The 21,907-nt window shown below is 51.2% G+C and overlaps 1 protein-coding gene and 2 pseudogenes across 4 annotated transcripts; all 3 read right to left on the bottom strand.

Annotated features, from left to right (window-relative positions):
* LOC122684251 overlaps positions 1-21,907 on the bottom strand; it is a 99,383-nt pseudogene that overhangs the window by 22,651 nt on the left and 54,825 nt on the right.
* On the bottom strand, positions 1,355-21,335 carry LOC122684465 (UL16-binding protein 3-like). Of its 4 annotated transcripts, none has more exons than XM_043888584.1 (5): positions 21,158-21,335; positions 10,289-10,540; positions 9,773-10,048; positions 9,027-9,159; positions 7,267-7,862 (listed from the first exon to the last, which is right to left on the bottom strand). In XM_043888584.1, the coding sequence occupies exons 1-4, from the start codon at positions 21,243-21,245 to the stop codon at positions 9,044-9,046; spliced, it is 732 nt and encodes a 243-aa protein (XP_043744519.1). In that variant the 5' UTR covers positions 21,246-21,335; the 3' UTR covers positions 7,267-7,862; positions 9,027-9,043. The 4 variants fall into 4 exon arrangements, with proteins under 4 accessions (XP_043744522.1, XP_043744519.1, XP_043744521.1 ...); XM_043888586.1 differs by having other exon boundaries at positions 7,267-7,798; XM_043888587.1 differs by lacking the exons at positions 7,267-7,862; positions 9,027-9,159 and adding an exon at positions 1,355-1,758.
* Positions 13,264-14,812, bottom strand: LOC122684084 (annotated as a pseudogene).

Below are 21,907 nucleotides of genomic sequence, written 5' to 3'. Positions count from 1 at the left end.
GTAGGATGCCCTGAGCTCCTCTCTCCCATGAACACACCAAAACTACAACCACGTACAAAACAGCTCTCTTTCTGAGAAAATGACCTGAAATTGGCAGAACATCCCCTCTACAACCAGCATAGAGAAAGAACCACACTGAGAAGGGCAGGAGCAGAAAAGAAGGGATCTAGTCGGGACCCTTTGGGCAGCTACTCTCAAACAGAGGGGTCATCACACTGGAGCATTCTGCCTAAGGAGCAGGAGGTTTTGGCCCTACATCAGGCACCCCAGCCCTGGTGCAGCGCTGGGAGAAGCAGCCCCACGACCCCCGCCGCCACTCCTGTTTTGGAAATCAAGAGGGTTTATGATCTGGAGCACTGGAGGACTGTGGGAAACGGAGACTCCACTCTTAGAGACCATGGGCACAGAATTGCTTGCTCCCTGTCCCAGCACAGAGTCAGCAGATTGCAAAATGTCTGGTGCCCTGGCCAGCATTTGGAGACCATGCCTAGCACTGGATGGGGCTCACAGCCAGCAGGGCTCCACACAGAAGACTCTCTGCAAACAGCCACCCCCTCACCAACACACACACACACACACACACACACACACCTCACACACACACACACACACACACACAGAGGAGCCAAGCTTGGATCTCGCCATCCCTCAGCTCTGCCCCGCCTCCCTGTGACCCCAGCCCAGGCTGAGACAATCGTCGCAGGTCCCCGGGGTCCTGATGAGCCGTGTGACTGCATGGCCACACGCAGGCTTATCTGATAGAAGCCCTGACTCACATCCCACCACCAGGCTCCACCTTGGGGTCACCCAGCTGCCGCCCACGGAGAGCAGCAAACTCTGTGAGTCAACAGGTGCAAAGGAGGCAAGAAGGTTCTCAACGGACTCACTAGAGTCTCTGTGTGGGACGGACCTGTGCGGGGAGGCCAGTTGGAGGACAAGAGGCCCACAAGGGTGGGCAGGACTCAGGGCTGGGTGGGACAAGAGCTTGGTGGGGCCAGGTGCCATATGAAGGGCTGGGGGCGGGAGCCTGGGTTGAGTCCTCCAGAGGAGGCAACCTGGAAGCCCCAGGTAGACCCAGACCACAGGGAGGAAGGACTGGGAGAACAGGAGGAAGTCAGAGGCTGCCATCAGAGATGTGTCAGGTCGGCCTGGTGTGAGGAGCATGGGCCCCAGGGACCTGGGCAACCAGACTCACCTCATGCATGCCCCTGATCCCCAGCCTCATCCCAGATCCCCAGGCATGAGGTCAGAGGTGGAAGGCTGGGGAGGTTGGAATTAGCACCTGAAGCAGTTTCATGGATGTAGACTATAGATACCTCCAGAAACAGGAATCTGGACAAAATTCGGACTGTGCTAGTTTCTTCATCTTGCCATGCCTCAATTTACACATTTGTAAATGGGAAACGCTACCTAAGGGAATGAACAGAGGCTAAATATTCATTTAGGACCTGAGAAGATCATGCAGATAACCCGAATTTGTATATGCTGAGGACTCACCAACCCCTCTCTCAGGAGTTGTTGTTTAGTCACTAAGTCGTATCTCTGTGATCCTGTGGACTGTAGCCCGCTAGCCTCCACTGTCCATGGGATTTCCTCATGCAAGAATGTTGGAGAGTGTTGCCATTTCCTCCTCCAGGGGATCCTCCCCATCTGGGGATGGAACAGACATCTCCCACATTGACAGGCAGATTCTTTACCGCTGCGCCACCTGGGAAGCCCCTTATCAGGTGTTAGTGCCCCTAAAGATACACAAGGAACCTGGGGATCCAGAGAAGGGGATGGACAGAAGAAAGGTGAGGCACAGATGATTGAAATTTTGAAGAACAACAGTCCCACAGAGGATGTGGGGAGCCTGGGGGGAGTCCCCAGGAGAGACTCCAGTGGGAGGACTCTGGGGGCTCATCCCCTCCTCCACTGGCCAGCCAGGCTCCTCCCCAAGGTGGGTCACCCCGGGCTCCAGGTGGCAAGGGCTGCTGGCACCAACGTCAGTCTTGCTTCCTGGTCCTGCTTCTGCTGCCCAACTGTGTCCACGAAGCGCAGGGTGGAGAGCTCCTGGTGAACCTGCGGGGAGAAGGCGGGGTGATGCATTATAACCAGAGAGCGGACCTAAGCTGGCCTTGGTTAAAGAGCCTATGGGCGCAGTGTTGCCTCCACCTCCTCCTCCTCAATCCTTAGGTGAGCTTCTTTCCTTCTTGGCAGCTGCTGGCCTAGTTGGCCAATTTCAGGCCAGCAAAAGGGCAAATTGGTTGAAAAAGCAATGCTCAGACAATGGGAGGTAGGGCGGCGAGAGGCCAAGCAAGGGCATGAAGGGAACACTGCTATCCCCAAGCTCCCAGCCCCTCACCCACGCCCCGAGGAGTGGGAGCCCCCATGGCAGGGCTGGGCCAGACCACCTTCCTGTGGGGGGAACTCAGACACCCCCTGAAAAGCACACAGCACTGACCTCGTCTGTTCACACAGACCCTTCTCGTCCACACGACCCCCTGCCCTTGAACTCCCAGGCCGCTGTACCAGCCATAAACCACCAGCGCCACCCCGGGCTCTCACTTCCCCAGACACATCCCCTTAGGGGTCACAGCTCCTCCCCTGCAGCTCACTAAGTTCATTCCACATTTCTGCATCCTGAGAAGCCCAGGGCCGCCAATACCTTCCCACCTGTGAAGGGACCCGAATCACACTCTCCACCACCTGGCATCTTATCCCCTTGCCTGAGGACTCACCCAAGCAAAAGCCTCCCAGCCTGGTCCCCGGGAGGGACGGGAGCCCAGTCCCCCAAAGTGTGACATGGGGCCTGAGGGTGAGGAGGGGCACCCCCACTTCTTCCCTTCGGTCCCACATTCATATCGTCCACAGACTGTGGAGATGGAAATCTATAATGGTTATTGATTAAGACAGGAGCTGCGAAATCTGCAGAAAACAATAAATGTGTTCGTCTCTTCAGGCCTTTTGGCGAATGTCTCTGTGCACCTCCATGTTTGTGGTGTGACAACAGGCAAAGACAATGTGAAAAACCAAAGGAATCCCTCTGACCACTGCCCTGGTTTGCGAACCCCAACACTGGGTGACTCATCACCTGGGGAATTAATTATCCAGTGGCTGCCTCGGCTGCCTGTTCATGAATCTCAACCCTGCCCAGTCCTGCCTTGTAGCGTCTGGTGGTGGGGATGTGACAGGAGGGTGGGTCCTGCAGTCACAGGCTAGCGCCCATCCTCTGCTGTAGACTGGCTTCCTCAGCCCCAGGGGCCACAGGGACACTGTGTGAGGCCGCAGAGGTGGCAGAGGATAGGGGAGGTACGACAGTTCTGGGGTCAGGGCTCAGTCCCCTGCTGGTCATCTTATTTGTCCCCTGTGGCCCTGCTAATGCCAACCACACAGTCACTTCTATCCTAGGACAACTGGCCTCTCAGTAACGATTACCGAGTGGATGAGGCCAGTTCATCAAGACTGGAGGTCCCTTCCCTACCAGAGTCAGGACCCTATCAGTAGCCATGTTTAAATGATCGGTTTCCCCACTACACGTGGCGTGGCCATGCCTCTGACCCTGTGGGACTGGGTTGTGATGCTCTGATTAGGATGTCACAAGCTGTCCCTGGCGAGGGCATGGCAAGCCACTCTGGTATTCTTGCCCAGAGAATCCCATGGACAGGGGGACCTGGTGGGCTACAGTCCACAGGGTCGCAAAGAGTCAGACACGACTGAAGTGACTTAGCAGGCAGGCAGGTTACCCCCGGCACGATTTCCCCGCTGATGGACTTCAGTGTCATGGGTGCTACAGGGTCCTAGTGTCCTAGTAGCAGATCCCACCACACTCATTCCTTCATGTCCTTTCCATGAACTCCTTCCACAGCTGAGTTGAGCAGGCCTCTGCAGAGGCCTCTGGTCTTCAAATTCTGAAATATTTAGAGTTCGGCCATTGATAGAAATGCTTTAGACCAGGCAGATATAAAATAGAGATGTGAAGGAATCACAGTCCTGCATGCTTTCAGGTTATGATTGTTAAAGAATCTCTGTCATTTTACCCAGAAAAAGGTGGTCTTGCAACATTCTATTTGTAGCAAAGGAAAGACAATATGAGAATGTACTCGTACTTCTCAACTATGGCAGCCTTCACCCCATTCCTAACCACAGAGAGTTTTCCATCACTGGTTCAAATCCACGGAATGGGAAATAACCACTGTGTGGGTCTTCACACACCATGATACCCCTGTAAGCAGGATGCAGGACGGTTATGTATTCAATACTCTGTATCTCATGCATCACATTAATAGCAGTGGGGCTGTGATGATGCTTCAGATCCCTGGGCACGATGTCAGTCACACACTGGGTCCACAGGAATGTTGGGGTGGCTTCTGCGTCCCAGTGTGCACTTACCTGAGTCAATGGCCATGTGGCTTCCAAGGATGGGGAAGGCCAGAGACTGCTGCACTGCGCTTGCCATGGTGATAAGTGGGCCTTCCTGCTGGAAACTGGCATCTCTCTCTAGTCATGGATTCTTGGTTCTGATAACTGGCTCAGTTCTAGAAACTGGGCAGTGTATCCAGACAAGCTATTGGGATGGCTCTTTTCAGCGTCCTAATCATCCAGCTTGTGTTTTCTTTTCGTTTCTGGGTTTTTTGTTTTTTGGTCGGCTGCCTGGCTTTTGGGATCTTAGTTCCCTGAGCAGTGATCAAACCCGGGCACCTGGCAGTGAGCCCGGAGTCCTGACCAGTGGGCCAGCAGGGAATCCCTTTGTGTCATTCCTTTCCATCATGCAGGTGTATCTAGGTTGGCCGCCCATCCAGGCTGTCTGCCTCTAGGGTCGCCCTGTGCTGTGAACCAGCATCATAGTCTCTGCAGTCAGGACCCGGCGGGCCTTCCCATCTCTCTGCTCATATCAGCCACTGCACCTGCTTTGTTCCTGACACAGTGAGCCCCCACCTGGAATCTGCATGTGTTCAATCCCTGTTTCTGATGAAGCCCACTGGAGACACCATCTCCAAGCAGCATTCCTGACCTTTATTTAGCCAAAGTCCTCCTGTGTTACCAGCCAGGGTTCCTGGACTCGATCAATAGAAGCTGATAAAAGGCCAGACACGGATTCAGGGGAAAAGAAGCTTCATTGGGACTCATGAGGGAGCAAAAACAAGTAACATGTTTCCTTGCTGGCTCCAGAGCGTGGGGGATCCGGACCTACATATGAGATGAGTGTGGGGGTGGGTCCTGGGTTCTGACCAGGGGGATGACCTGGGTGATTTGTTCCCCTTGGTGGTGCTGTGTGCAGGGATCATGACCAGTACCTGCTTTTGCTCCTGGCTGCTCTGAAATCGCTTTGGGTTTTTGGTCTTTTTGTATCTTGTTGTTGATTATTTGCCCCAACTGCACAGGCACACAATTGTTTTCAGCCCCTTATAATTTCTTTGTATTTTGATGCTTGATGTGACTTTTGTCCAGGTACACTCACTGCAGCAAACTGTCCCAGCCTGTCTCATGACCCACTGAGGGGTTCTACACCCTTATTCTGAAGGGTTAAGGGGCCGAAGCTTTCTTCTATCCAAACTTCTCCCTGCTGGACAGGGACCACTGAACTGAGCCTCCCCTCAAGGTGCAGAAGTCCCTCACAGGGACCTACATGGATCTGGGCCACCCTCCACTGGAATGGGCTATATTTCTTGAGCCACCATGAGTGTTATTTCAAACTGGTAGATCCTACAGACACAAAGTCAATCACAAGGTTAAATAAACAAGGACTAGAAAGGATAGAACAACAATAGACATTAAAGGCCCTAGAAAGGGAAGGAAACAGGTTAACTTTGAGAGGACTTTCTTTTTTTCTAAACTCTTGGTGGAGGCAAAATCTCCCATGACAAACTTGTGAAGCCCCTCTACCTGTATATTTGAGGTGGATAGTTACAACTTAATGTAAGGTGCATATTTCCTTAATATTGATCTCAGAGAGACAGCAGTGAGCGGTGCTAAAGAGGGATCTTAGTTTCCTGCCCAGGAATTGAACCTGGGTAGCTTGGTGTAAAATGAGGAATTCTAGATACTAAACACCAGGGGCGAGATGCTAAGTTCCCTTGGCTCTTACTGTCTTTCAAAGTAAGAATGTTTCAAGGAGGCAAAAACTGTAAAAATAGGTACCAATGTTATTACTGGAGACATACAGAGAAACAGTTTACTTAATATGGAAGCAAAGCGGAAATATACACCCAGAGAGGAGTTCAGGCATCCTGATGAGCAGCACAAAGAAGCTAGGCGAGGGATTTCACACACACATACATTTCTCTATCCTCCCTGGTGGGTCAGTTGGTAAAGAATTTGCTTGCAATGCAAGAGACCGGGGTTCGAACCCCAGGTTGGGAAGATCCCCTGGAGAAGAAAATGGCAACCCACTCCAGTACTCCCCTGCCTGGAGAATCCATGAACAGAGGAACTGGCACCTTACAGTCCATGGGATCCCAAAGAGTCAGACATGATTGTTTAACTAATTTTCTTTCACTTTCACTTCCGTACATGCATCTATTCTTCCCCGACTCCCCTCCCCTCCCCACCCAGGCTACCACATAACACTGAGCAGAGTTCTATGTGCTATACAGTAGGTCCTTGTTGGTTATCCATTTTAAATAAATCAGTGTCTACATCTTGATCCCAGACTCCCTAACTATCCCTTCCACCCATCCTTTCCCCCAGCAACCATAAATTCACTCTCTAAGTCTCTGAGTCTCTTTCGTAAGTAAGAGAACTTGTATCACGACTTTTTGGATTCCGCATGTAAGTGATGGCAAAAGGTGTTTCTGCTTCTCTGTCTGACGTATGTCGGTCAATATGACAATCTCTAGGTCCATCCATGTTGCTACATATGGCGTTATTTCATTCTTTTTGACGCTGAGTAACATTGCACTGGATATATGTCACCATCTTCTCTCTCCATTCATCTGTCAGTGGACACGAGGTGGCTTCCAGGCCTGGCTGCTGGGAACAGCGCTGCCATGAACACAGGGTGCACGCATCCACTCAGACCATGTTTTCTCAGAAGCACCAGTTACATTTAATCCCATAAGGTGGAGAAATGGTGAAACATCATGACTTCTCTCGTGAGAGAGAAACTTATATACTTCAAGTTTTCTGGAGTACTGAGATTTTGATTTAAAAAGCAGTAGCATAATAAATGGGCTTCCCCAGTGGCTCAGATGGTAAAGAATCCGCCTGTCAATGAGGGAGACACAGGAGACGCGGGTTCAATCCCTGAGTTGGAGAGGTTCCTGGAGAAGGAAACAGCATCCCACTTCAGTGTTCTTGCCTGGAGCATCCCATGGACAGAGGAGCCTGGCGGGCTACAGTCCACGGGGTCGCAGAGAGTCAGACAGGACTGAGCGACTAACACTTTCACTTTCAGCATAATAAATTATTAAGGGAGACAGTCATAAATAAAACTTCGCTCAATTGAAAATAGGCTGAAGTGGTTTCTCCAGACACAGAAAGAATCCCTGAGTTGTATAACAGCAAATGGCATTTTTCTTGCAATATCACTTGCAAGAATGAGGTCACGAGGCACAGAATAGTCTAACTATCCACAAACTAGAATAAGATGAAAAATGTCCTGTTTCTGGAGATTTCTTCAAGTACTTGAATATTTAAGTATAGGTATTCCATCATGTATCACCAAAAAAAAGTGGTGAAATAAATTGTTTCTGTTTTTGTATTTTAAGATGCTGAGTAGGATTTCATCAAATGTGATAAAGGCCATGAGATGATGCATCTACTGTGTCACAGCAACCGGATAACATACTCAGGATTCATGGGGTCTGATCTCCTGGATCTAAAGAGAAGAACAAGAGAAAGGCAGACAGAGCACCTGTTGGGCTTCCTGGGAGCACCATCTCCTGCAGAAAAGAAAGAGGTTGATCCAGGAGCGTGAGGAACTCCTGTCCCTTTCCTGGGGCTGCCCCTCCCCAGCCCTCCCCAGCCCCGCCCTCACTGAGGGGCTCCTATGTCCCCCACCCCCACCACGGGCCCAGCAGCTTCTTGTCCCCTTCTCCTTCCTTCCTGCATCACAGAGTCACCCCAGGCCCTGACACCCCCTGCTCAGGCTCAGGACTGGAGCCAGTGAGGAATCAATCTGCTCCCTTCACTCAGGTCCAGATCCTCCCGGAGGGGGGCCTAAAGGACCAGGGAGCAGGTCCCCGGAGGAGGGACCTTGCCTCCTGACAGCCCTGGGGGGCTGCAGGCAAACCTCCTTCCTTCCCTCCCCTCCAGCCTCTGAGCAGCACACACAGCTCTCAGGACCAGGTCCCTGCCCCCCATCTCTTCCTGGTCCCGCCCAGCTGGGCGCCTCCACCCCAGCTCAGGCCCACCATCCCCAGGACCTCTGCTCAAGGCAGGGCCGCTCAGTGATGGAGGCTCTGGGTCCCCAGGAGGCTGGTGACGAGCAGGCCACAGGCTGAGTCAGAACTGCTGCTGCCCCAGGAGCACAGGCCTGGCCTCGCCCCTTCCCACAGTCTCTGCTGTGGGGCTCCTGCCTTGCCTGCTTGGCCCAAGCCACTTCCGGTGAGAACAGGCCTTTGGAGTTGGGTCTGCAAAGGCCTTCCTGCCCTTCCTCCTGGGATGAGCCCGGCCCCTCTCATCTTGGCCCCTGGGTGGGTCCCCTCCCTGCTGACACGTCATGAGGAGCCCCCATGCTGCTCTCAGCCCCGGGAGTCCTGCCCTCGCCCTGAGCGCCTGCTGTTCTCACACCACCCACCCTGGGCCCTGCCAGCCAGCGGTCTGTGCTCAGTCAGGGGACGTGGCTCAACCCTTTCAGCATCAATAGGCCCTCAGCCTAGTGAGGGCCCCTCCCTTTTCACAATGTCTGCTGACACTGGGGACCTCTCAGAACTCAGGGCTGAGCTTGTCTGAGTTCTGCTCTCAGGTGACATGGGGTCTTATCCACCTGCTCATTTCCAGGATGAAGAGGTTCAGTGAGGGGCAGGGGTCGGCTGGGATTCACCTTCCCCCCCTCACACCAGGCCCTGTGCCCCTGCCTTCCCTCTGGATTCTGCCCTCAGAACCTGTTCTTTGAAAGGACTCAGCCCAGGAAGACAGTTATGATGAAACTGGTGAGGACCACAGGGAGGATCCAGGCTTCAGTCTTGATGGCTGTGGCCCTGGGCTGGACTCTAGGGGGGACCGTGGTCGGTGATGCTGCAAGGAGAGTGAGAATGATGCCCTTGTCCAGACCCCAAACTCGGCAGATGCCTCCTCAGCCCCCCTAACTCAGGTACCCCTCCTCTACAGACAGCTTGCACCCATCACATGGAGACCCCTGTCACAGGTCCTCAGATAAGATGGAGGAAGGGAGGAGCCCAGTCCTCAGGGGGCTCTGACAGCTGATGGGGGAGCGAGGTTTCCAACACAGCCACTCAGTCGTGCTGTGACACAGAGATGGTGACGTGAAGATGGAGTCCTCAGGAGCTGAGAGCAGAGGTGGTACTGACAGATTTCCAGAAGGAGGATTGGTGACATTTAAAACAAAACCTGCAAAGAGGGTACAGTGAGAAATAAATCCCAGAAATCAAAAAGATGTCTACAGGTTTGGGATCAGCAAAAATCCATGTTCAGTCGCAGAAAGGCCTGTGCTGTGAGGAGAGACGACAGGAGGTGGAAGAAGAAGGAGGATGACAGAGCATCCCCGGGTCATTGGTCTGCCAGGACAACTCACCTCTGACAGATCACTTTCTCAAACACACACACACACACGGGAGTCGGTCCATGTCACCACGAGGGGACTGTCACTTTCTCCTCCCTTCTCACTTACCTGAGGTCTTCAACATTTTCTCCCAGCGCACCATGAAACCCTGAAGCCAGGCCCGGCAGTCTCCCATGGAGACCTTCTTCAGGAAGTTGGTCACAGCTCTGTCATTCTCCCACTTCTCTTTCATCCATCTGCCTCCAGGGTGATCCAATCTCCAGTGTCCATTCTCTGAATCAAAGTGGAGGCTCATTTGTCCATTCAAGCCAAACTGCCAGGATCCACTGATGTGTCTGTCATCCTCACAGCGACATGTCATCCTGGCCTGCAGGGTGAGAGGGTCTGCTCCCACCGTTGGAAAGAAAGAGCTCAGCCTCTGGGCTTGACAGATTCTTTTCCCCACCTGGGTCCACCTCCCCTGGGTTCACGTCCCCTGGTTGCAGGTCAGCTGGGCCCAGCTAATCTGGCCCTGGTCTCTCATGCAACAGCTGCTCTTTCCACTGGATGACTAGGGAAGAACCAATATCCAACTGTGTTTTTAAGCCCCATCTGCTCCTCCTGTACTTGGACTTTCTAACTTACCCGTGACCATGTGTTTCTCCAGTGTAAAGTCACGCAGTTGGTCCCTGATGTCTCTGAGAGTTTCGATCTGTGTGTCCCAGGACTTCATGGTTTTCACTTCTTCTCCCAATGGACTTGTGAATATGATCTTAGCATGACCACAGTCATAGGAGAGAAAAACCTGTCCGTCCACCTGGCCATGAACCTCACACCACGGCTGTCCAGGTCTGGGCCGAGGAGTGATGGTGAAGTTATAGGACAGAGAGTGAGCGTCTGTGAAGGCAAACCGCAGAGAGGGTGACTTTGGGAGAAGAAGACCCATAGGCCTCCTCCCCCAGGTCTGTGACAGCAGAGGAAGGCTGCGGGCTGGGCTGACAGAGCAGGACCCCCGCCTGCCCCCCACCCCTCACCAGGCACGACTGAGGAAGGTGACGAAGCCTCAGGCAGGCAAGAAACCACACAGCCCTGGAGACGCCCCGTTTCCACTCTGCTCACGAGCTCCGCACGTAGCACTAACCAACACATACGTTTCCCAGGGATGGGCCAGGCTGGTTCAGAAGGAAAGGCCCAAACCCAGAGGATGTCAGGTTCTCTCTGAGTGTCTGTGGGAGATGCAGAGGGTAAGGGGGCTGTTCCTGAGGAAGTGGGTCACAGACAGTGGGGGTGGGGGTGGGGAGGATGAGCACAGAACCGAAAGCTAGAGAAGGGAGAGTTTATAATTACGGGTCAAAGGACTTAGCAAGGCTCGGGAGACTTGGTGATCTCCCACTAGGATGGGACTTGGAAGCCTGGAGAAAGGCCTGGCCCACGTGGCATGAAAGAGAAAGTCCAGAACTTCCAAGACAGGTGGTAGAGGAGGGGATCCAAGGCTCAGAGAAGTGAATCTGCCAGGGCGGACACGGTGTGAAAGGGCAGGGAAGTGTGTGCAGTCCACCAGCTCCATGGGAAAGCCTGATGGACTCTATGGAGCCTGAGAGGAAAGCGTGGATGAGAAGCATCTCCAATAGCTCCAAGATGAACTTTTGCTGAGGGTCAGGGACGGTAGGAGGACATGGTGTTCCTGTGGGCTTATATCAGGAAGAGGGATGGAAGTTGTGGAAAAATCAGATTCCAGGTGGGGGTGCTCTAGGTCAGCAGAATAGTAGGTTCAGGGCTCAAAGTGATTAGAGAGTCTCAATGCCAGCCAGGGCCTGACTGCAGAGAATATGATGCTGGCTCATAGCACAGGGCGATCCTAAAGGCAAACAGATGGGCAGGAACCTAGATACAAACTGTACCATTGAAAGAATTAAAGAGAGACAGCACACAAGGCTGGATGATCAGGAAGCCAAAAGCATCCATTCCTACCAAACTTCTGATCCAGGCACATTTTCTGGATCTGAGTCACTTCTCAGAAGGTACCACCAGAGAAAGAAACCATGTTCTAAAGAGGAGGGCCCTTTCATCACCACATCTAGTGCAAAAGTCCTTCCATTCTTTCCCAAAGAGCCACCTGGTTGTTTACTGGGGTAAGTGAACCTGCAGAAGCAGAAACTACTCTCACATTCACATTGCACCTAGTGGTTCTAATATCATGCACAGGAACTATAGCATTATCATGGTCCCCCAGTTGCTGAGCGAAGCTCAGAGTACCAGGCCATCAATGGAAAGCAGTCCCAGGTTCTGCTTACAGTGGTTATCATCGGGTCCACAGCCCACGGAGCGGTCATTTCACATGCTCTGGACCTGTGACATTCATGGAGTCCTTAGTAGCTAATAAATTAACGTGGGGTGAAGGCTACCATATTGGTGAATTCCAGATTCAGACTTCAGACCCTACCTCCACATCCCCCAATAGTACGTGTACACAATATCCTAGAGGAAATACAGAGACAAGTGCCAATCTACAACCTCTCAAGGGCTGCAGGGGTGTGGTACCTATCCTATCTCCATTTAATACCACTTGGCCTTAGGTTTCCTGTAATGGTACAGAAGACATATTTTAGGCTTCGCAGACTCGAGGTCTCTGCTGAATCTGCTGTCCCAGCACAAAAGCAGTCACAATTGGTGAACGGTGAGCATGGCTGGAGCTGCTTCCTGGGCAGATGACCCTGCAGAACCAGGACATCAGAGGTGTCTGTGGTCAGAAAGGTGCTACGTGCCATTTTCTACTTGAAGGCTCACAACACAGACCCTGAGTGTTGCAGTGGAGAAAGTCACACCATTTAAACGTGGCTCCTGGTGTGGTCCTGGGGCCTGGCAGAGATGAGGCCTCTGGTCATGGAATGGAGTTCCCCATCATGATGTTGGCTCATCAACCCCTAATCATTAGTTCAGCGAGGCCAGCCATCATAGGATAGAAATGGTTATGTGTTTTGGCATAAGCAGGGCCACAGGGAACAACAAGACCCAGCAGCAGCTGGCCTGGATGTGACACTAGAGCTGTTATGTGGCCACTATCCTCTGCTCATGCCTGTGGCTTCCCCTAGGGCACTTTGGAACAAAGAGCTACTCTGCAGCAAATGAGGGGGGTGGACAGTAGCCCATAACTGCTGGATGATTTTTATTTTCCTAAGAAAAAGTACTGCATGTTGAAGACGAATCACCTCCAAAACTAGTGAAAGAAACCAAAACTTTAAAGGTGAATCAACTGCATTACCTTGTAGAATTCAGGCAATAAAAAGCAGTTGGTAATATGATTGTTAGTCCAAATACGTGTGTTTAAACAATTTTAAAAACTATTTATTTTGTAAGAATATATCTGTACCTCTAAGGGAACTATATGTAAAAGATTTACACAAACATTTTCAGTTCAAGCTAATAAAAGTGAGATTGAGAAAGTATTCCACATCAGTAAGTCTGTCTTAGAAAGTTCAGATGTTAAAGTATTCCTAAAGCTTGGTGTTCTGAAAGACAAATCTGCTGCTCTGATCCTGGGTGATAGACGTGACTGGATGGTTCAAAGTGGGCCTCGAAAGGCACCTTCCTCCTGACGCTGGGGGACTGTGAGAGGAGAGTCAGACACAGGCCCCCAGGGCCGCACGGACCTCTGTGAGACCCCGGGTCCTTTCCTGGAACTGCACCTCTCCTCTGGATCGAAGGCCCAGCACAAGCCATCACAGAAATGGTTCATCAGGACAGTTGATAAGCGGGGCTATTTGGTAACCCTCTTTCAGGTACTCGGCCACATCAAACGGGTAGATGTCCACTTAGGGCAATGGCCAGAGTCATAAACACTTGGGCTCTTTTAGTAGCAGCATGCTGACTTCTTAGTTGTGGCATGCAGGATCCAGTTCCCCCACCAGGGATGGAACCCAGGTCCCTGCATTGGGAGTGTGGAGTCTTAGCCACTGGATCACCAGGGAAGGCTGGAGAATTCATTGTTAACCAGACTTTCAAAAGTCATCCATCAATCCCGTGTTTTTGCTGTTCCCCAGACAGTGAGAGTCCATGGGGAACAAGACTCTGGAGAGGGACTGGCTTTGCTCTTAACTTGAAGTTGTTCAATGACAGAGCTCCTAGCTGCCAGGTCTTTGTGGAGGACTTCCTTCTGACCAGGTAGCTCATTCCACAGGCAATCTGAGCAGCCATGTGAACTAGCTTTTGTTGAGAAGTTGCCTGCGGACTGTTGTCCTCTACATATTTGCACTGTCATAAAAACAATTTAAGATCCCCCAAGTTCATGTAAGGCAATCCACCATGGGCTTTTCCCCTTCTGTTCACAAGTGGGTAATAGGAAGATTTCTGTGATGAAGATCTCGTTGCTTACAACTTTCAGGGAGCATCGTTGTCACCGGAATTTCAGAAACTTGATCTCTACCTCTTTTTAAAAATGCTTGTTGCTCTTTAACTGGATCTTTTTCATCTACATAACCCCCATGGAAAGTACACCAAAAGATACCTTCTTAGAGTACATTTTTTGAGTTCCTCTCCCTGGATAGATACTTTGATATCATTCACCTTAGCTTTGACCTCCAAAAGAGTGACGCTTCTCAAGTCCTACTCCTCTACCCACAAGGGAGGATAACTGGAGATGGGAGCTGTATTTTTGGGATGTTGCCTCTCACATACTGAGACATCTGGGAACGATTGGGACTAAGACAGCCCATGGGATCGACTGCTGGTGCTGATGCTATCTTCCAGTTCAATCCTTTTCACACTGTGAAGATTGAAAACAGCTAATACTAGTACTACAAGAAATATACCTGGATAGCAAATCCCTAGGCTGATATAAAACACACGTGTAGACACGGCTTGAGCTGCATGTACAGGATCATAAATGGGCTCCTCTGCTGGTCATTTTGTCCAAGACTGAAGTTTTCCTTCTTCAATTTCGGGATGGCAACTTTTCCTTCATTTCAACTCTAAGACTGTGAAGCTTTTTGACGTTACTATCAAGTTGAGCTGCATTTAGTGTCATTACTTCAGAAACTACTTTGCCAGGACAGGACAGCTTGAGCCCAAACACTGATACAGTGTGTGGGAGTTCTGGTGGCAGGGGGGGACCGGGCCGCAGGCAGCCTAGTGGACCCGAACTGTACCAGCGGCAGCCTTCAGGATCCCCATCCCAGGGAGATGGCCCTGTACATCCATCCTGCTGTAAGCACCTGCCTCACTGCCCAGGAGAAGCTAGGCCACCTAATGCCACCCACCCAGCCCGAGCCCTTGAAAGCTGAATAGCTCCTACCCCGGCCACCCTGCCGGGATTAACTGATCCGTGATAAAGACCGCTGGTCCTTCAAGGGCCCAGAGCAGTAGGGAAGGGACCCGTGGTCCTTCAAGGGCAGAGAGCAGTAGGGAATGAACCTAGTTCAGTTCATCAGTAGTAGGAAGGGACCAGAAGGGGCTCTGTGTGCAGATCATCAATTCAGTTCAGTCGCTCAGTCGCGTCCGACTCTTTTCGACCCCATGAAGCGCAGCACGCCAGGCCTCCCTGTCCATTGCCAACTCCCGGAGTCCACGCAAACCCATGTCCATTGTGTCAGTGATGCCATTAACCACCTCATCCTCTGTCATCCCCTTCTCCTCCTGCCCTCAATCTTTCCCAGCATCAGGGTCTTCTCAAATGATTCAGCTCTTCATATCAGGTGGCCAAAATATTGGAGTTTCAGCTTCAACATCAGTCCTTCAAATGAAAACCCAGGACTGGTCTCCTTTAGGATGGACTGTTTAGGTCTCCTTGCAGCCCAAGGGACTCTCAAGAGTCTTCTCCAACACCACAGTTCAAAAGTATCAATTCTTCCGTGCTCAGCTTTCTTTATAGTCCAACTCTCACATCTATACCCGACCACTGGAAAAACCATAGCTTTGACAAGACGGACCTTTTTTGACAAAGTAATGTCTCTGCTTTTTAATATGCTGTCTTGGTTGGTCATAACTCTCCTTCCAAGGAGTAAGCGTCTTTTAATTTCATGGCTGGAATCACCATCTGCAGTGATTTTGGAGCCCAGAAAAATAAAGTCAGCCACTGTTTCCACTGTTTCCCCATGTTTCCCCACTGTTTCTGCATGAAGTGATGGGACCGGATGCCAAGATCTTAGTTTTCTGAATGTTGAGCTTTAAGCCAACTTTTTCACTCTCCTCTTTCACTTTCATCAAGAGGCTCTTTAGCTCTTCTTCACTTTCTGCCATAAGGTGGTGTCATCGGCATATCTGAGGTTATTGATATTTCTCCCGGCAATCTTGATTTCAGCTTGTGCTTCCTCCAGCCCAGCGTTTCTCATGATGTACTCTGCATATAAGTTTAATAAGCAGGGTGACAATTTACAGCCTTAATGGACTCCTTTTCCTATTTGGAACCAGTCTGTTGTTCCATGTCCAGTTCTAACTGTTGCTTCCTGACCTGCATACAGGTTTCTCAAGAGGCAGCTCAGGTGGTCTGGTATTCCCATCTCTTTCAGAATTTTCCACAGTTTATTGGGATCCACAGAGTCAAAGGCTTTGGCATAGTCAATAAAGCAGAAATAGATGTTCTTCTGGAACTCTCTTGCTTTTTCGATGATGCAGTGGATGTTGGCAATTCGATCTCTGGTTCCTCTGCCTTTTCTAAAAGCAGCTTGAACATCTGAAGTTCAGGGTTCACGTAGTGCTGAAGCCTGGCGCAGGAGCGCTGTGGCTGCGATGGCGCAGAAGGGCAGATCGTGGGCTTGTGGTCCCTTCCCCGGGCTCTAGGACTCTCACTTCCCAGGGGCCGGGCTGAGCCCTGTGAGGCCTCAACAGCATTTCCTGTAGCGTCCCGGCCCCCTCTTTTCCTAGCGTCACCTCCCAAACTCTCCGCATTACTACTTCACCAAGGCACCCCTGTTCTGGCCCGGAGCTCCTGCAAGTAGCCCGGGGGAGCCACCGAGGAGTAAAGGACCCGACCCAGGGGAAGGGAAAGAGGAGAGGGGTGCGGCGCCACCCCGCAAGAAGTTTCAAGAACCCTTGCGCACACCACCAAGCCTGTTCAGGTCTTAACTCACCCAACTTCCCCCACGCCCCTGCCTGGCAGGTTCATCCCCGAACTCTCTGCTGGGTGTCCCGCTGAACCAGACAATGAGAAGCAAGTCCAGGAAGCCAAGACGGGTCTCGGGGCCACCTATATCTCCCTTTTCCACCTAGATCTCGATTTTGCAGGAGTGGAGGATGCCAGGTCAGAGGAGCGGATCCTTTCTGGGGAGGCACAGACTGCACTTCTGGGGCCTCGGCGTTGCTCTGCCCGGATGCCCCCACCCCCACCCCAAGGTAGGGCAGTTGCAGTCATTAACCTGAGGCTTTCCCAGGCTTCTCTGGTGGCTCAGAGGTTAAAAGCGTCTGCCTGCAATGCGGGAGACCCAGGTTCAATCCCTGGGTCAGGACGATCCCCTGGAGAAGGAAATGGCAACCCACTCCAGTATTCTTGCCTGGAGAATCCCATGGACAGAGGAGCCTGGTAGGCTACAGTCCACCGGGTCACAAAGAGTCGGACACGACTGAGTGACTTCACTTCACTTAATTTCCCCAGACTGCTAGCTCGCAACCGTGGTGTTGCCACTTCCTCCTCTTCCCACTTCTTGGAAGTTTCGTGGGCTGATAGCCAGAATCTTCCTAGTTAGATCACTTTGTTAATTAATAGAAATTGATCAGAGGTCAGGGAAGAATTTCTGGCAAGAAGCTCATGGAGGGGAGTGTTCAGGGCTTCCTCCTTCCCCATCCTGAGCTTGCCTTGGATGATCACTGACCTTGTCACTGTACTGAGTTTCCTCAGGGTTCTCCACACCATCTTATGGAAACCTGAAAGAACTTTTCAGCCAGCCCAGTTACCGCTTCCGGTGCCAGTTCAGGTGGCAAACTTAACTGATAAACGTCGTCTGTGTCCTGACCCTTCCACTGCCCTGCCCTTCCCTCATCTCTCTCCTTCTCCTCAGCTTCCTGAGTCCCAGAGACACAACAGTATTGAAATTAGGCCAGTTCATCACTCTGCAAGTTTGCTTCGGTCCCATTTGTTTATTTTTCCTTCAAAATTTCCATGCCAATGCATTTTGAAGAAGGATTCTGTGTAATTCTACAGGTTGTTTGCCCCGCCTTTATTTATTTATTTATTTTTGTATAATTGTACAACTTTTGAAAATTACATAAGTTATAATGATCCAGTATTATTTGTCATTCAAAACAAACAAACAAACAAAAAAACCAACTTTCTCTTCCTCCCAGCAACCATCCAGGGAAATTAAAGTTCCTGAAAGAAGGCCAATTCAAGATGGCTTCTACTCTGGTAGAAACAGAAAACAAAAAGATGAGAAAAAGCAATAAAGAAGTGGGTCCTCATCAAACTTATATACTTTTGCACAGCAAAGGAAACCATAAACAAAACAAAGAAGGCAAACTACAGACTGGGAGAAAAGATTTGCAAATGATGCAGCTGACAAGGGCTTAATTTCCAAAATATATGAAAAGTTCTTACAACTCAATAATAAAAACAGGGAACCCAATCAAAGAATGGGCAGAGATCTAAATAGACATTTCTCCAAAGAATTCACACACATGGCCAATAGGCATGTGAAAAGGTGCTCAATATCAATATTTATTATTTTTTTATTTTTTTCAATATTTATTATTTTTAATTAATTAATTAAAAACTTTTTTTTTAAATCTAGGGTGATCCTAGAGGCAAACAGATGAGCAGTGAGCCCTATTAAAAACTGCATGGTTGAAGGGAAAAATTATTAAAAAAAAAAAAAAAACAGAGACAAACACAAGGCTGGATGTTCAGGAAGCTGAATGCAGACATCCCAACAAAATGTCCAGATCCTATGTGCAGCTTCCAGCACTGAGTCAGGTCTTACATTCAGAATCCATTACTAGAGACAGAGATGCCAAGCATCAGCAAGGAGGGCCCTCTTATCACCACAGCGAGTACACAAGTCCTTCTGGCCTTTGGAAGCCACATGGTCAGTGACTGGGGAAAGTGTACACTTGGCAAAGAAGCCACCCCCACATTCATAAGGACCTAGCGTGGGACTGACATCGTGTCCAGCAATCTGAAACATCACCACGGCCGAATGTTATCACTGTGGTGCCTCAGATCTGTGGTCAGGAATACATGTCTGTCCCACGTGCTGCCCACAGGAGTGTCACCCATTCACTGATCCTCAGAGTGCTCATTTCACATCCGTTGCATTTGCAATATGAATGGAAAATCCTCACAGTTAATAAATTACCGTGCGGTGAGGGCTACTGTAGAAGGATTTCCAAGTTCACATTTCTGACACTGACTTTCATCACCCAATAGTACGTGTAAACAATATCATATCCAGGAGAAAATGACAGAGAGGAGTACCAATCTACAACCTCTCCAGGGCTGCAGGAGTGTCATCCCTATCCTATCTCCATTTAATTCCTAGTGTGGCCATTGATTTCTATAATTGTACATATGACATAATTCAGGCTCTGCAGACCATAGTTTTCTGTTACAACTGCTGTCCTAGCACAAAAGCAGTCACAGACAATTGGTGAACGATGACCTGCTTCTCGGGCAGATGACCCAGCAGAACCTGTGACGTCAGAGGTGTCTGTGTTCGGAAAGGTGCTATGTGCCGTCTATGGTATTTTACTTGGAGGGTCACAACACAGACCCTTTATGTCCTGAAGCAAGGCCAAGCAATGTGCAGTGGGGAATACTACACCATATAAATGTGACTCCTGCTATGGTCCTGGGTCTGGTAGAGATGAGGCCTCTGGTCCTGGAATGTCAAAGTTGTCCATCATGATCTGGGCTCATCAACCCCTAAACATTAGTTCAGATGGACCAGCCATCAGAGGATAGAATTGATCATGTGGTTTGGCATAAGCAGGGCCACAGGGAACAAATAAGATGTACCTGCAGGTAGCTTAGGCCTGACATCAGAATAGTTGTAGGACCACTGTTCTCCAGGGCCTGCCCCCGTGGCTCGGCAGTAAGGAATCTGCCTGTAATGTAGGAGCTGGAGTAGATGTGGGATCTATCCCTGGGTGAGAGAAGATCCCATGGAGGAGGGCATGGCAACCCACTCCAGTGTTCTTACCTGGAGAATCTCTTGGACAGAGGACCTTGGTGGGCTATAGTCCATAGTGTTGCAAAGAGCTGGACATGACTGAAGCGATTTAGCATGCACACACTATTCTCTGCTTATGCCTGAGATTTCATGCAGTGTCCCCTATATCTCCATGGACCAAGGAAGCCACTCTAGAGCAGAGGGGGTCAGGGGACATTAGCCCATATCTGCTGGACCCACACTCCTTTCACATTCATGCCAACCAGAACCTACAAGACAGGACAGAGTAAGTTTCTGGTTCATAAACAGGAAGCTAAGGCACCCCTTGGATGAATCCCTAGGGCATGAATCATCTATCACTGTGGTGTGACCCAGGGCAGCCACTCGGTTCTTTTGGTTTTTTCAGGTCATCTTTGCCTGCTCTTCTAGCACAAATGTGAAGATGTATTAACCACACAGACACCAAATGGCTTGTGGAGACTGACAGATTTACTCTCTGTCTTTTGAAGAAAAGGTTCTCCAACTCCTGTCCTTTTTTTTTCTTTCCAACTCCTGTCTTAGCTAATGGCTATTATAGACCACTGTGTCCATGGTCTTAGGGAAGATGACTGTGGGACCGAAGGGTAGAAGTGGGGGTGCCCTGTGTCACACACTTTGGGAAACTCTTTTCCTAGCTCTCCTGCTTTATGTCCTGGGGGCCAGGCTGGGAGGCTTCTGCTGGAGTGAATTCTCAGGCAAGAGGATAGGGTGGCAGTTGACAGAGGGCAGGTTTAGGGTCCCTTCACAGATGGGAAGTTGTTGGAGGCCCTGAGGTTCTTGGGATGGGGAGGGATATGGAAAAAATAGTGTTGTAACCAAGCAGGACTCTAAGGAGGCTTCCTAGGACAGACTCCACCCATCTCCCCGCCCCTCCCTCCCGCACTGCCCGCCCACTCCCCACCCAGGTTGAGGACTCCACCTAGACCCTTGCCCATCTCCCGCTCCCACCCTCCGCCCAACGCAACTGCTCAGACTGCACCCCGCCTTCCCCTGCACCCCGTGGGTTCGGTCCCTCGGGAGTGGCCGCCACCTGTCCTGCACGGACTCCAACGGATCCGAATCCCCGAGGGGCGGCCCGGGGATTGCAGCAGCACTTCTTGCGGCCGCCCTGGCTCCCACTTCTCCCTGCTTCCCCTCCCTTCCTGCTGGGATTTCTTTTTCACCCAGATCGTGTCTTTTACATACAGGGATTGGGAGGGCCGGGGACGGCAACCAGCCCGAGAGTGGGGGCGGAGGAGCAGGAGCGCAGCGGGAAAGGAGCGCGCGGAGTCTGAAAGCAGGAGGCGGCCGGCGCGGGTTCCCGAACCCGGCGGACACCCGCATCCCTCTCGGGGTCTTAAGGCCCCGTGTCCGCTCCCCGCAGGTTAATCCCCGAACTCACCGCCTCGCGCTGGGCAGAACCAGAAAGACCCGAGTAGAAGCAGGGCCGCCAAACTAAGACGCGCTACGGAGTCAGTGGTCGTGGCCATCAACACGTGGAAAGTGGTTTGATCTGACTTCGCTGGGGGAGCGGAGCTATTTATATGAGAGGCCGCCCCGCCCTTCCGTCCATTCCCGCCTCTTCCACCCCGGGTCACTCCCGCCCCCTTCCTCCTCTGGTGACGCCCAGACAGTCCCGGGAACCCGGGGCCTCCCTCTCTGGCAGCGGAAGCCTCGCGTGGCCCCACCCAGCCGCCCCCTCCTGACTGACTCCTGTCTCCTCCTGTCCCTCAAAGTTTCTTTTCTCCTCCGAATCCTTCTGGCCCCTCAACCTTCCTCCCATTCCCGCCTGCAGTCTTCCTGCGATGGTGTCCCTCAGTCGTGTCCGACTCTTGCGACCACGTGGACTGTAGCCCGCCGGGCTCTTCTGACCGTGGAGATTCTCCAGGCAAGAGTCCTTCAGTGGGTCGTCATGGCCTTCTTCTTTGGATTTTCCTGACCCTGGAATCGAAGCCCGATCTTTTACGTTGCAGGCAGAGGTTTTACTGACTAAGGTAGGAGGGAAGCCCTGCTTTTCTTAAAAGACTCAAGATTTCCACGCCACCCACCACCCCACAACTACCCACACCAAAGAACTCTGCGGATCTCCTGAAAGGGCCTGGAGACAGCCCTTAACTGCAGTGTCATCAGCAATATGTTTTCGAGTAGTTTC

Source organism: Cervus elaphus, chromosome 26 (genome assembly GCF_910594005.1).
Source record: "Cervus elaphus chromosome 26, mCerEla1.1, whole genome shotgun sequence".
Classification (NCBI taxonomy): Eukaryota; Metazoa; Chordata; class Mammalia; order Artiodactyla; family Cervidae; genus Cervus; species Cervus elaphus.
This window is presented reverse-complemented; position numbering and strand designations above follow the sequence as displayed.